Source organism: Cnephaeus nilssonii, assembly GCF_951640355.1.
Source record: "Cnephaeus nilssonii genome assembly, chromosome: 15".
NCBI classification, from domain to species: domain Eukaryota; kingdom Metazoa; phylum Chordata; class Mammalia; order Chiroptera; family Vespertilionidae; genus Cnephaeus; species Cnephaeus nilssonii.
The window spans coordinates 37,087,756-37,102,319 of NC_137086.1; the positions used below are offsets into that span (position 1 = coordinate 37,087,756).

At 40.7% G+C, this 14,564-nt stretch overlaps 1 protein-coding gene across 2 annotated transcripts in view; it reads right to left on the minus strand.

The window, feature by feature from the left end:
* Positions 1-10,629: 10,629 nt before the first annotated feature.
* Positions 10,630-14,564, minus strand: part of PELI1 (pellino E3 ubiquitin protein ligase 1) — a 60,769-nt gene continuing 56,834 nt past the window's right edge. For both annotated transcript variants that reach the window (XM_079792761.1, XM_079792762.1), the window contains one exon: positions 10,630-13,077. In XM_079792761.1, the coding sequence (XP_079648887.1) occupies positions 12,511-13,077 (567 nt within the window). In that variant the 3' untranslated portion in view covers positions 10,630-12,510. The remainder of the gene's footprint in view (positions 13,078-14,564) is intronic.

Here is a 14,564-nt window from a genome sequence, read left to right on the forward strand (position 1 = left end):
TTTGCTCAAATATTCAATGAATATTTAACTGAAGGCTGACTATATGCAAGACATCCTCTTATTTTTTACTATCTTCTCAGGTCTTATAAAGAATCTGCAAGTATTTTATTTTATTTTAAATATATTTTTATTGATTTCAGAGAGGAAGGGAGAGGGGAGAGAGAAATAGGAACATCAATTATGAGAATCATTGATTAGCTGCCTCCTGCACGCCCCCTACTGGGGATAGAGCCAGTAACCCAGGCATGTGCCCTTGACTGTAATAGAACCCGTGACCCTTCAGTCCACAGTCCGACGCTCTAGCAACTGAGCCAAACCAGCTAGGGCTCTGCAATTACTTTATTTTCTCACATAGACCTTCCCGCTTTAAGGAGGGTTCCTTATTCTATTGCCAAAGACTCCCTGGTCTTTAAGAAGCAGAATGAAATCAGATAAGTAGTTTCAGTCCCAATCATACAGGTTCAAACCACATTACTGACTTAAGACCCCCCAAAATAATTTTGCTCGTAGCTGTTTTTCTAGTCGTATTGATCATGATGCATTGCACTATTGCACTATACTCTCATATCCATTCATTCTAATATATATTAGTCCCTAGTACATGTTTGCTGCTCATAGAATAGTTTTCCTCCATGAGAAAATAATTGGTCCAGAAAGGGGATCAAATTTTAGATTAACAAACTTACTCCACTATCTCCAATTTCACTTAGAGAATTGATATCCTGAAATTCCACAAAAACATAGCATTACCTTGTTGGCACCCATATAAGTTTAGTTTGCTTAGACAAAACACCAGAAAACAAAAAGCAAATGCTGGCATTTCAAAGACGCTGTGTTAGCTGGAAATGAACCCTGCAAACAGAAGCAAGAGAAAAGTCAATGTGTTCTTACTAGCCAGGAAGGTGGTGGTGTCACCGCAGAAGATTCCATTTTGTTTAATTATAGCTAGTTTCCCCAAATAAAGACTTCTATCACCTTCCTACATAAAAAGAAACTTTAAAGAAACAAAGTCACAAACCATTTCTTTTTCTGAAAATGTTCATACTTAATGAGATGTGAGCCTCATGCTTGTGTGTAAATCTTCTCTAGCAAATGCTGGGCCCTGTGGTTACAGGCGTACTTACAAATCAGACCAAGGGTATTTGGGAATCCAGGTTAATTGGTAGCTCAAAGTGTCAACTATAACGAGCAATGATAATGACCAACATAAAATTAATGTAATATTCTCAGAGTAAAAATTTAACCGACTACATGTTACATCAAACCTTTCATTCATGTCTCTCCCATCTTGTAGTGTATTTCATCGGTAAGCGGGCTTAATTCAGCATAATGAAGAAATGCATGAAAAGGTTAAGATCAACTTTCTGTCTGAATTCCCATTAAATCAAACATTTTTGCAGATCAAAAAGATGTTCAAACCAGTGCCACATGTCAACACATAATTAAATTCCAATACAGGTAAACAGGAACTGCTCCTCTGAATTTGTTGTTAGGGAATTTGACATGTTGGGTCACTGCTCTCAACGCTTTGTCTCCCAAACTCTGTCTTTTCAGCTATAAATACTATGGAATATCTTTTCCATTAGTCATTGAATGATTAAAAATGTCCTTAGACGTTTTTAGATAATTTTATAATTAAGATTCTCCGGCCTTGCTGTATTGCAAAGAGGCTACTGAGCTCCCCAACTGAAGAGGCCATAACTTTATTAGTCGGAGACCATCTGCTTTTAGATAGGACCAGCACCAAAGTCCTCAGAAACTAAAACGAGGTAGAACAAGTATTAATTCATTGATGCCAAAGAGTTGGATTATCTTGGTCCCATAGGATAGCAGGTAATGAGATTCATGACCACAGATAAAGCCAAGGCAGAAAAGTATGCTACAAAATTACAGGAGATGCTGGCCTCAGTATAACTGGATCCTTTCTGAAGGAGGATTGCTTATCTTGCTATTTTCTAACTTCCCTCACTCACTTAGCCTCTAGTTTATTTACAGTGAATAAGTGCTTATTGTTACCTACTTTGATAAAGGAACATCTAAGGACTGGTATCAGAGGCCAGACTGGATTAAGGCTTGGACTTGAGCCTTGTCTGAAGAATTCCTTCTGTTTGTAAAATTCCACCCAGACATTTTCAATGGTCCTTTTGTATTTAAAGAGGAATTAAAACACTTTGGTAAATAAATATGGCCATATTTGAAGTCAGTAGCAATAATGAAACCATAAAGCACCTTCAGACAAACTCCTGATTGTTAACTCTCAGACTTTCAGAATCCTATAGCCTATGCCAAAGCTGTAAACGTTCTTTTACTGCTTCTCTGCAAAAGGCCACATCCCAAGAGTAATGCCTCTGGCTTTCATTTCATCACATCACAAGTATCACGTCACAGCTGTGTTACCTCTGCAACTAGATACCAACTTTGCATGGTGCACCCAATTCAAGGATTCTTGCCATGGTTGAGTTATTGGAATAAAACTAATCAAAAATATAATTAACATTTGCATTCATGCAGTGTAACTGATATAGAAATTACACTAACAAACTTGTTAGAATTTACATACTCAAATGAACACTGTTTCTTTTTAAAAAGTCATCTTGAAAAGCTATACTTATTCCAAAATTAGGAGCAGCTGTTTGGTGTGTGTGTGTGTGTGTGTGTGTGTGTGAGAGAGAGAGAGAGAGAGAGAGAGAGAGAGAGATCTCCAAGAAACTGTCTTGTCTCTTGATATGATTCCTTCCTATAATTTCCACACCTGGACATTTGGATAATTACTATGGGGCCACAATAAGTTCTCTAACCCTGCACTCCAACTCCAATCCCTGTGCCACCTCAACTTCGGAAGTAATTACTTCAGGGCACCTATCATGTTACTAAGACCCTCAGTGAGGAATTCCTACCCTTACTCCTCAAATGCCACCTGGCCCATCCCTGCCTTGGGAGCTCTTGGACCCATTCTGTAGAAAATTCCTCTTCTTGCCCCTGTATGCCTAGCCCAATTCAACTCCTGTCTCTCCACCTAGGGATCTGCCCATCATAATTCAAGATTTAGACAACTTTGTGGGCACTTGGGGTTCAGGTTACTATTATTATTCAATCATATTGTGGATTAATAAAGATTCTGAGTTGCTTGACAACATAATTTTAGCGAAGCATTACAATCACCGTATTTCAAATAACTCATTTTCTGAAGGTCATTTGACAAGGAAACCAACTGAAGGTAGAGTATCTGAATGTGTTGCATTCCCGCAGAGAGTGGTATGCAAAAACAGCTGTGCTAACTTCACAGTAAACAGAAAAGTGAAATAAGAGCTTTGTCAGTGAGTGAGCACTCATCTTGGCTGAATGACTCACGTAGAGTACCGAAGAGCTCTAAGCGAAACTGCTGGACAACTCTTTTTTTTTTAACTTATGGTTTTATTGTTTGTTTGTGGGCATCGAGCCTGAAACCAAGGCATGTGCTCCAACTGGGAATCAAACCAGCTACCTCTCGGTGCATGGGACAATGTCCAACCAAGTGAGCCACACGGGCCAGGGCTGCTGGACAACTCTTGATTCTCTCTTCCTACTCTTGCCTTTCATTTCCCAAACTAGGCAGCCGCTTAGTGAAAAGACTTCTGAAGCAAACCATCCCCTACATTTGGGAGCCATTGTTTACATGACAAGAGCTGATGACACTTCTAATTTAAAAACAAAACCTATTGAAGTGCAATGTACTTACTTCTGTTTCAACAAACGAAACATGGGAATTGAATGGAATCTTGGTGACTCACGTTCATGATAATCAAGAGTATTAGGATAGACACAGGAGACCGGGCTTCTAGTACCAGATTTATCAGTTAGTAGCCACTTCATCTTAAGCCCTGGTTTCTCATCTGTAACTTATGTTAAGATCCCTTCTAGCTTTTATCCTATATTTTTATTAATAGTTATACGGTAATGATATGGTACAACTTTAGGAAATTATAAGGTGGGTGGACCTTAGTTTTTCCTTTCAAACATGGCTGCCTTCTGTGCCTTTCCTAACCATTAACAAGCTCAAAAACTTGACTGTATGGCCCAAGCCGGTTTGGCTCAGTGGATAGAGCCTGTGGACCAAAGGGTCCGGAGTTCAATTCAGGTCAAGGGCACGTACCTTGGTTGCAGGCTCCTCCCTGGCCCTGGCCCTGGCCCTGGTCAGGGAGTGTGCAGGAGGCAACCAATCGATGTGTTTCTCTCACATTGATGTTTCTCTCTGTATTTCGCTCTCTCTTCCACTCGGGTGAGGAAAATATCCTTGGGTGAGGATTAACAAACACAAACAAACAAACAAAAAACTTGACTGTGTGGATGACATGTTTTGGGCTATAATTGATATTTTTTCTCTTTCTTTAGGATAATCCTTTTGTTCTTTTCTGGCACCACCCATGGGTTTTCTCCTATAGCCCGGTCAGCCTTCTAGTTATTGTCACTTTTTTCAGTGCCTCCACCTTTTCCCATTTTTGTCTTTTCAGCCAATGAAAACACATTTTCTGATCACATAAATAGCTTTAGTAACCTCCATTCTTTTGACTATTTTGGTTAATGCTACTACTCAGAGAAGGTTTTGGTATCTAAATGGTTCAGAGTTCTAACAGTTTTCTATAATTATCTAATAGCTCTTGAGTACCTACCATGTGCCAGGCACCATGATAGTCCTTTATCAACTTGGGAAGCAATTCCTTCAATGTGTTCCATCATTAAACTGGAGAAGCAGCAAATATGACACCAAAAGCACAAGCAACAAAAACAAAAATGAACAAGTGCGACTACATCACATTAAAAGACTTCTGTACAGCAAAGGAAACAAACACTGCAAAGGCAACTTATGTGATGGGAGAAAATATTTGCCAGCCATATATCTGATAAGGGATTAACTTTCAAAATACACAAGAAACTTTATAACTCAACAGTTTAAAAAAAAACCCTAATGACCTGATGAAAAAATTGGCTAAAGATTTGAACAGGCATTTCTCTAAAGAAGACATACGGATGGCCAATAAATATGTGGAAAAAAATACTCAGAGTCACTAATCATCAGGGAAATGCAAATCGAAACCACAATGAGATATCACTCCACACCTGTCAAGTTGACTATTATAAAAAGACAACGAAGTATTAGTGAGGAAGTAGAGAAATTGGAACCCTTGCACACTGTTGGTGGGAATGCAAAATGGGGTAGCCACTATAGAAAACAATATGGAGGCTCCTCAAGAAATTAAAAATAGAAGTGCCATATGACCAAGCAATCCCATTTCTGGTTATTTATCCAACATAATTGAAAACAGAATCTTAAAGAGATATTTGGACTCCCATCTTCATTGCAGCACTATTCACAAGAGCGAAGATGTGTAAACAACCTAAATGTCCAAGAGATGAATGCAAAAAGAAAATAGAATCCTATATAATAAAAGCCTAATATGCAAATTGTTCAACTGGGAGTTCGACTGGGAATTTGATTGCTCTCTATGACATGCGCTGACCACTAGGGGGCGGCGCAGACACAGCGGGCGTCTGTGACGCTGCGCTGGCAGCGGGCGGCAGTGGAAGCGCTGCTCGCCCCGATGGGCCCTGACGAGAGCAGGACCATGGCGGGATGGTGGAGCAGGTGAGCAGGCAGTGCCAGGCCAAGGTGGGTGTGAGGGGGGGCCCCGATCACCCTGCCGATCGCCCCGCAGACGGCGACCAGTGGCCGCAGCGGGGGGCCTGGCCCCGATCGATTGCCCTGCAGGTGGGATGGTGGAGCAGGTGAGGGGGCAGCACCAGGCCATGGCGGGGTGCCAGGCAGGGCTGCAGGGTTGTGAGGCTGGGGGCACGAGCTGGGGCCCAATCCCCGCAGGCCACCCTGAGGGACCCCACCTGTGCACGAATTCGTGCACAAATTCATGCATGAATTCGTGCACCAGGCCTCTAGTATATGCATATATTGGAATACTATTTAACCTCAAAGAAGGAAATTCTGCAACATGTGACAATATGGATGAAACTTGAGGATATTTGCTAAGCAAAAATAAGCCAGTTACAGGAAGACAAGTACTGCATGAATCCACTTATAAATAATGGCACTACTTCCCGGATGTGAATGTCTCTGGTTGCAGGACCAGAATTGATTATGAGTTGCTGCAGCAGTGTATCCATTGCTACTTTCTCAGGCAGTTACACTGATCTTGTAATTGATTATGTTCCCTTATTGAATCATCTACTAAACACCTCTATGCTAGATTTGTGACTTACCTATAGCAACTTTACAGGCTCTCATTAAATCTATTTATGTACTCATGCCACTCTGTTCCTATCTTATTTTGTTAGAATACCAAACTATTTTCCTTTCAAAGATTTTTGCTGTTGATGTTTCATCTTAATTATAATTTTTGTTTATAAGCCACCTTAAATCATTTTTGAAAAGTTGGGATAAAGAGATAGAGTTCAAATTTCAATCAAATAAAAAATAAAGGAGGGGTGGGGGTTGGGAGGAGCAGCAAAATGTGGTGGCTGCCTACACAGATATGGAGCAAGACTTCAAAGGTTCAAACTGACTCCTCTAGTTACAAATCACGTGAACCTTGGGCAAGTTACTAGACGTTGCTGTGTCTGGTTTCTATTGTAAAAGGGAGAGAACAGTTCCTAGCTCATAGTGTTGAGTTTTAAATAATACCCGTAATATACAGGGTGGAACAAAAGTAGGTTTACAGTTGTTTGTATGGAAAATAATACGATGATAAATAAATAATAATAAAAGAATAAATGTTCCCACACTCACATCTGTAAACCTACTTTTGCTCCACCTTGTACTTAGAATGGTGCTTTTAGAACAGTGCCTGACACATAGCAAACACTCAAACATTAGCCGTGAGGAATTATTTTATGCTGTAGTTTTTTTAAAAAATGTATTTTTATTGATTTCAGAGAGGAAGGGAGAGGGAGAGATAGAAACATCAATGATGAGAGAATCATTGATCGGCTGCCTCCTGCATGCCCCCCACTGGGGATCAAGCCTGCAACCCGGGCATGTGCCCTTGACCAGATTTGAACCTGGGACCCTTCAGTCTGCAGGCCAACGCTCTATCCACTGAGCCAAACCAGTTAGGGCTTATGCTGTAGTTTATCCTTTAGCATACATAGCTGGGTTTACAGTCGAATCAGCATTCCTATCATATCATCTAACAGAATGTTTGGACATGATACTTTACTTTAGGAAAATTCATTTCTATCTTATTTACTCCCTTTTCTGCTGACAACATCAAACACAGGAATATTTCCTTAAGAGAAACTGAATATTAAAATCTGGGCTTATATAATAGGCTTAAGAACTCCATAAATATTTAAATAATAAAATAAAAAATAAAAATATAAAACACAACATGTACTCAGCCACTGCCAATAAAGATTTGAAGTAGCAAAATATTAAGATTCACTAAAAATGAGGACTTTTAAGAACATAAATGCAAGAGCTAAAGAAAAAGGTAGGTGTACGTGAGTGAGAAGGGAGGAAAACTGTATCAGAACATGTTGGCTAAAGGAAGTTACTACTGCAGTTGAAAACAGAACTTCATTTCCTGAGAGGGCTGCCAAAACAAAGAGAGAAACTGGAGAGGTGTCCCAACTCTATTTCAATGAAAGGAAGTATACCACTAATCAGGAGGAATATTTTTTTGTTTGTTTCTAAGCAAGCATAGAATATATGGAGAATATTGGTCATAATAAGTAAAAAGAAAAAAAAAAAAGCAGAGGTTTACTTTTGGCAAACATCTTGTCTAAAAGCAGTCTCAATCTAACGTCCAAGCTAAGTTAACAATTCCACAATTCCACAAGCAGTGTACCCTCCCCTCAAACCATTCCGCTCATAATCTTCTCCACTGCAATAAATGACAATTTTATCCTTTTAGTTGCTTAGGCGGAGCTGAGAAAACCCTTGACTCTCCTTTCACTCCCATATCTGATCTGCCAGCAAATATTGTCAGCTCATATCACCTTCAGAACATACCCGGGTTCTGACCACTCTTCAAACTAACTCCACTTTTTTTAAAAATATATTTTATTCAGAGAGGAAGAGAGAGGGATAGAGAGTTAGAAACATCGATGAGAGAGAGACATCGATCAGCTGCCTCCTGCACACCCCCTACTGGGGATGTGCCCGAAACCAAGGTACATGCCCTTGATCGGAATCGAACCCAGGACCCTTGAGTCCGCAGGCCGATGCTCTATCCACTGAGCCAAACCGGTTTCGGCAAACTAACTCCACTTCGATCCACGTCCCGTCATCTCTCTTTAGGATTTATTGCATTGGTCTCCAAACTCGTCTCCCTGCTCCCACTTCAGTCTATTTAAATCTTTTAAAAATATGTCAGATCACATCTCTTCCCTGTTCAAAATCCTATGGCCCCATCTCACTCAAAATAAAAGCCAAAAGTCTCAGAAGATCCTCCAAGATTTAGTTTCATCGCCATGCCCCACTTACCCTCTGGAGCTCTACCTACTATTCTTCTTTTCATACGACAGCACCACACTGGCCTCTTTGCTATTATAGAAATACTAGAGGCCCGGTGCATGACATTCGTGCACTTGGGCGGGGGCGGGGGGGGGGGCGGGAGAGGGTGTCCCTCAGCCTGGCCTGGGCCCTTTCACAGTCCAGGAGCCCTTGGGGAATGTCTGCCTAACAGCTTAGGCCCGCAGTCCAACATCCTTAGCACTTCCACGAGGGCAGGCCTCTGCGCTCCCCAACCATCAGTCTGGCTTGTGGCTGAGCGGTGCTGCCCCTGTGGGAGCGCACTGACCACCAGGGGGCAGCTCCTGCATTGAGCGTTTGGTCCATTTGCATATTACCCTTTTATTATACAGGAGGATTCCAAGCATGCTTCTATTGTTCCTTCTGGCTAAATGTTTTGCTCCTAAGTAGCCACATCCTTCAGCTCCTTCAGATCTCTATTCAAGTACCACCTTTCCAGTGGGGCTTTTCCTTCCCCTATTTAATACTGCAAACACTCTACACACACACACACACACACAAACCCACACACTTTGTATCTCCCTTTCTGCTTTATTTGTCCCTTCAAAACTGCTATCATGCTTTACCTTTTATTTTTCTTATTCATTTCTATTTTCCCCACTAGAATACAAATCCTATGAAGAGAGGGAATTTCCCCCCACCTGCTACATCAATCAATGTTTAGAATAGGGCTTGGTGCATAGTGAATATTCAAATAACTGTTGTAAGAATGTGTGGATAAAATTTGAAGGCATATGGCCTTAAAGTATACTTATATAAGAGTAATTCCAAAAGTGGGAGTGGGAGATAAAATAATACTGTTCAATTATAGCCTATTATTTTGGTGATTAATACTTAGAACATAAACACAAGAGTGGGTCACAGATCTTTTAGCCAGTGGTCTCTATAGTAGGGTAGCACAAGATGATCCTGATCCATTGAGATGAGGGGGCCAAAGTGTCAGAATTTTATTTATCTTATAAATTTAAAGATGAATTTCCATGGTGCCCTTACTCATTCTATGTTTTAGAAGGCCATGCATCACACATGGTTCTTGAACTATCCTGAGGGAAGAGTGGAGTGGGAATACTCATGTTAGATGTAATTATATGTTTATATCATTACTTATTCCTATCCTGTTTTACATGTATTAGACTTTTATATGATGAAAATGAGCAATTTCAGCTTCAAGAAGATAACCTGGTAAAGACTCCTCCTCTGGCTCCTTACTGTGTCTTGCTTCATGACCCTAACATTTTAGATGATGGGAAGTTTAATCCTCTGCACAAATTAAGGAACATTGAGATATTAAGATGTTTAGGTATTAGTTATTTATAAAAGAGTTAAGCCATAAAGAATATCTTTCTTGAGAGTGCACTTAGCAGACCGGAATACAACTCTTTTCCCTTGGCCAGAATACTGGCATTGCCCTAATACAGTGGTCGGCAAACTCATTAGTCAACAGAGCCAAATATCAACAGTACAACGATTGAAATTTCTTTTGAGAGCCAAATTTTTTAAACTTAAAATTCTTGTAACTCCACTTCTTCAAAATAGACTCGCCCAGGCCGTGGTATTTTGTGGAAGAGCCATACTCAAGGGGCCAAAGAGCCGCATGTAGCTCGCGAGCCGCAGTTTGCCGACCACGGCCCTAATACAAGCCTGTAAGTAAAAGTGTTCCATTTGGCATTGGCAAAGTGACAGAACAAAATTTTCAAAATGCTTAAACAGAAAAATACTTGACTAATGATTTAAATTACCCGAGTTTTCAAAACACGAATTTGATGTGACATGAACCTGATTTTTTCCAGTTGGTAGAGGAATTTAGGCACTTTGTAATGAACACGAGTCTTTTCTGGTCATTGAGACACTATTTAAACAGCCTAGTATGCAACTTGCAAGGAGCCAACTCTCTTGTAAGACTTAACGTAGAGAAGGACCTCAATTCAGTCATCAATAAGAGATGCTTTCCGAAGAGAACCAGAGATTTAAAATTGTACCTCAAATGCAAACTCATCTATTTCAAGTGAGTAGTTTTGAAGTGTGCAGTAGTTTTGTCTGCAAATTATCACTTCTGATTTCCCATTCTAAGTTATGCAAAAATGAATGCACAGAGACAAATTCAAATATCTATTTTGAAAAGTATTTACTTAGTTTGAATAAATTAATTGCAAATAAAAATTAGCTACAATATATAGACTGAATAGAAATGACTAGAACAAATACAACACAGGACTTGATTTCCTTGCATTAGTCACAAAGCATGTGACAAGCTAGAAAACTTCAAAATTAGTTATATTTCTTTGAAAAGGGGGTAACAGCAGTTACTGATACATCACAACTAATAAACTTATAATATAAATTTCCTGACATGCATTTCCTGAGTGAGTCCACATGATAGTTTTTAAAACCAAGGAAATTTTGACAAGTTGAAGTAAAATAAAATAGTTCATGGCTTCTAAGCAACAGGTTTTGTTTGTTTTGTTTTTTTTAACCGAAAGAAAACTCAGAACAGCATTGTAATAGGATAAATTAAAGCTATGCTACCACATACAAAATTTTGCAAGAGTCAATTAAGTATTATACAACTTTTCAAACTATAGGAAAACAAATAAAAAGATTAAAATAATGATTCCGTCTAACCTAAAAGTGTATTGATTTCTCTAAGTGCCACAGAGGGTTTGATGTAGTGCAACTGTCTGTACTTTCCTTGTGGTGCATTAAAAAAAAAAGGGGGGGGGGGAGGAGGAGGCATAGGAGGAGAAGAAACTTTTTATTGTTTCTGAGAGCAAAATAATTTATTGGAATTAGAGACTAAACAGATCATGCAAATATGTCCCTTCACTCTGCTGTCGATGGTGCGCCTCTGCCAACCAAACATTTCCTTAACACTGGCAACTTTCCTTAGGATTCAAGCCAGAAGCTAAGGCTTATCTGTGAGGTTAAAAAAGGGGGGTGCACTATTATCATTCAACCCTTTATATCTCTCCAGATTCCTTAATGTCTGGATAAGGCCCAAAACAGAATAATTAATTATTTAAGCATTTCCTTTTCTAAAAGCAAATCAAGTCACTCTCCTTTCTTGTTAATTTATGCTTTTCCTCATGAGAATGATTTTTTTTTCTAGAAACAGTGAACAGATGAACCACAGTTTATATCTAAAAAATAAACTTGCCAAATGTTGCTGATACTAAAAACAGATTAGTTATCGCAGGAGAAAAATAGATAATCTAGATTAAATTGCATATTCAAAAGGAGCATATAAAATGTTTCTTAGCATTAAGTTTTTGTTATAGTACTACACTTGAGAGAAACATTAAGGAAAAAAAACTCTTTTCCCAATCATCTTCAATGTGGTTAAAAACAAACACCTTTTACACAATGGTAATTAATATAAATTTCATTTTACAAAGTATTCTAATTTACCAAAGTCCATATTTATATGGGGGTGGGGAAAGAGGCTCTTTTGCCCATCTTCCTAACTTTGCAAATCCTTGAGCTATGCTCACTAACCTACCATTCACACCCAGAGTGTGATACCATCATCACCATGCTACTCTATCAAGAACATTCTAAGGTATTTTCTACAATAAAGATAAATAGAAAAAAAGTTAATATACATGTTGCTGTAATTTACAATGTTTGCAATAAACTGTAAACTAACATAGTTTGAACCAACAGTACCCTCAGTTATACAAAACAATTTTTCAACACTGAGGATGGGTGATTCAAAAACACTAAAATGAAGGCATCTTATTAGACTGTCTTTTTCTCCTCAAAATAGATTTTACAAAAACTCAGAATTCAGAAGTCAGGTACTTTTGGAAATTCCTTTGCTTGAGTTTTCCACATTTTTGCTCAAAAATTGCTACAATTTATTATAAATGTTTAAAAAAATTCTTCATCTTAATGCAAATGACCAGATCAGAGAAACCGTGACGTGGATAACAGGTTGAAAAACCCAACTCACTTAGCTTATAAATGTATAATGCAGTCCGGGCAACTGTCTGTTAGTCTAGAGGTCCTTGGAAAATAAGTCTGATGTAGCCTTGTTCACCAGCCAACTGATGTGCACAAAAGGGACAGGCTGCGTGAAAGGTATGAGTACCATGAGGAAGTGGGATCTGGGACCAATAGGCAGTTGTCTTTTCTGAACACACATGCCCACATGGGCTAAACGCGTGGGTTGGAGGGCCGGCGTCCACATAAAATCCAGCTTCACATCCAAGCCACAGGGGGACATAGGGACCAACCGACCTACACATAGGACATTCCCGATCTTTTCCATCACGTTCTTCTTTGTTTCCCCAGTTATGATAGCCATGCACATGGCCGCAGTTTAGATAGACCCATGGTTGTTTCTCATCAACAACATCTTTCCTCTTCATACTAGGAAATGCTAGCGTGTTGAACCCTACAGGGCATTGAGGTCGTGCTGCATTGATTTCCTGTCTTAAAGCTTCTAAATGCTTCACTGTTGGAGTGTGGGAAAGGCCTTCTGCAGTACGCCACAGCAATGTTGCACCACAAAGGTCAATTAATGAGCCATCTTGTAACTGATTAGTTTCCATTTCCACCTAGAGGAAACAAGAATTTAAAAAAAAATTCACTATTGAGCTTTAGATATTTGCATAAGAGTGTTGGTCTTACATGTATTTCTTTTAAGCCTTATACTAAAGACTAGAGGCCTGGTGCACGAAATTCGTGCACTTGGCAGGGGGGTCCCCTCAGCCCGGCCTGCACCCTCAGTCCATGAGCACTCGGGGGATGTTCGACTGACGGCTTAGGCCCGCACCCCCGGGGGGAGCGGGTCTAAGCCGTCAGTTGGATATCCTTAGTGCTGCCGCAGAAGCCGTGAACCTGGCTTCTGGCTGAATGGTGCACCCGCTGTGGGAGCACACTGACCACCAGGGGGCAGCTCCTGCATTGAGCACCTGCCCCCTGGTGGTCAGTGTGTGCCATAGCGACTGGTCATTCTGCCGTTCGGTCGATTTGCATATTAGCCTTTTATTATATAGGATAATTTATGATTAAAACAAAAGGGATAGGCTGCATAAACAGTTTAAGTACCATGAAAAAGCGGGCATCAACAGGCAGTTGTGTTTTCTGAACACGTGTCCACCCACACAGGCTTATTTTCCGAGGCTAATCAGTTGGTTGAATATATCCAATAAATATCATGGCCAACGATAATACAGATAGAAGTAGAAAATACAGAGTGCTGTTTAATTTAGGAAAGCTTACGTTTTAAAATATCCTATATAATAAAAGGCTAATATGCAAATAGACCAACGGCTGAACAGCCGGTCACTGTGACAGGCACTGACCACCAGGGGGGCATGTGCGGAACATGGTGGGCATTGGCAGCAGGTGGGATGGTGGAGCAGGTGAGTGCGGGCGCCAGACCAAGGCAGGGCGCCGGTCGCTGTCATCAGGGTGAGCCTCTGGTGGTTACTGAAAATTCTTTGCTCCTGTGTGCCACAGTCCTGGCTCAGTGCTCACACCCACTGCTGGCCCCGATCACTCGGTGCCGTCATGGGTGCGAGCAGCAGCTGCCAACCCCGATTACCCCTAGGGCTTCTCCACCTCACCCTGCTCCTGAGGGGCGATCGGGGCAGCAGCCACCATTCGCACCCGCTGAAGGCGCCAGCCCCGTTCACACCTGCTGCTGGTGCCAGCCCCAATCGCTCCATGCCATCAGCGGGTGTGAGCTGGGCCGACGCTGTCAATGCGTGGGGGCAGCGGTAGCGGGGCTGCTGACAGACAGGGGACTGGGGGCTGCGGCAGGAGGGGCCGGGTGGGGGCATGGAGGATGGGCCGAGACCCGCCCCTGTGCCCACCGCAGCTTCCAGGCCCACAGTTCCTTTCAAGGTGCACAAATTCATGCACTGGGCCCCTAGTATTAACATAATATGGAAATAAACTCTGAGTGTCTGAATTGAAATATTAAAATATTATCCTGTAGTATAGTATTTAGTAGTCAGTGTATGATAATCAGACTTAGTATTATGTGTCAACAAGAGTTTTAAGAATTTTTGGGGAATATGTAATGCATTCAGTCCAA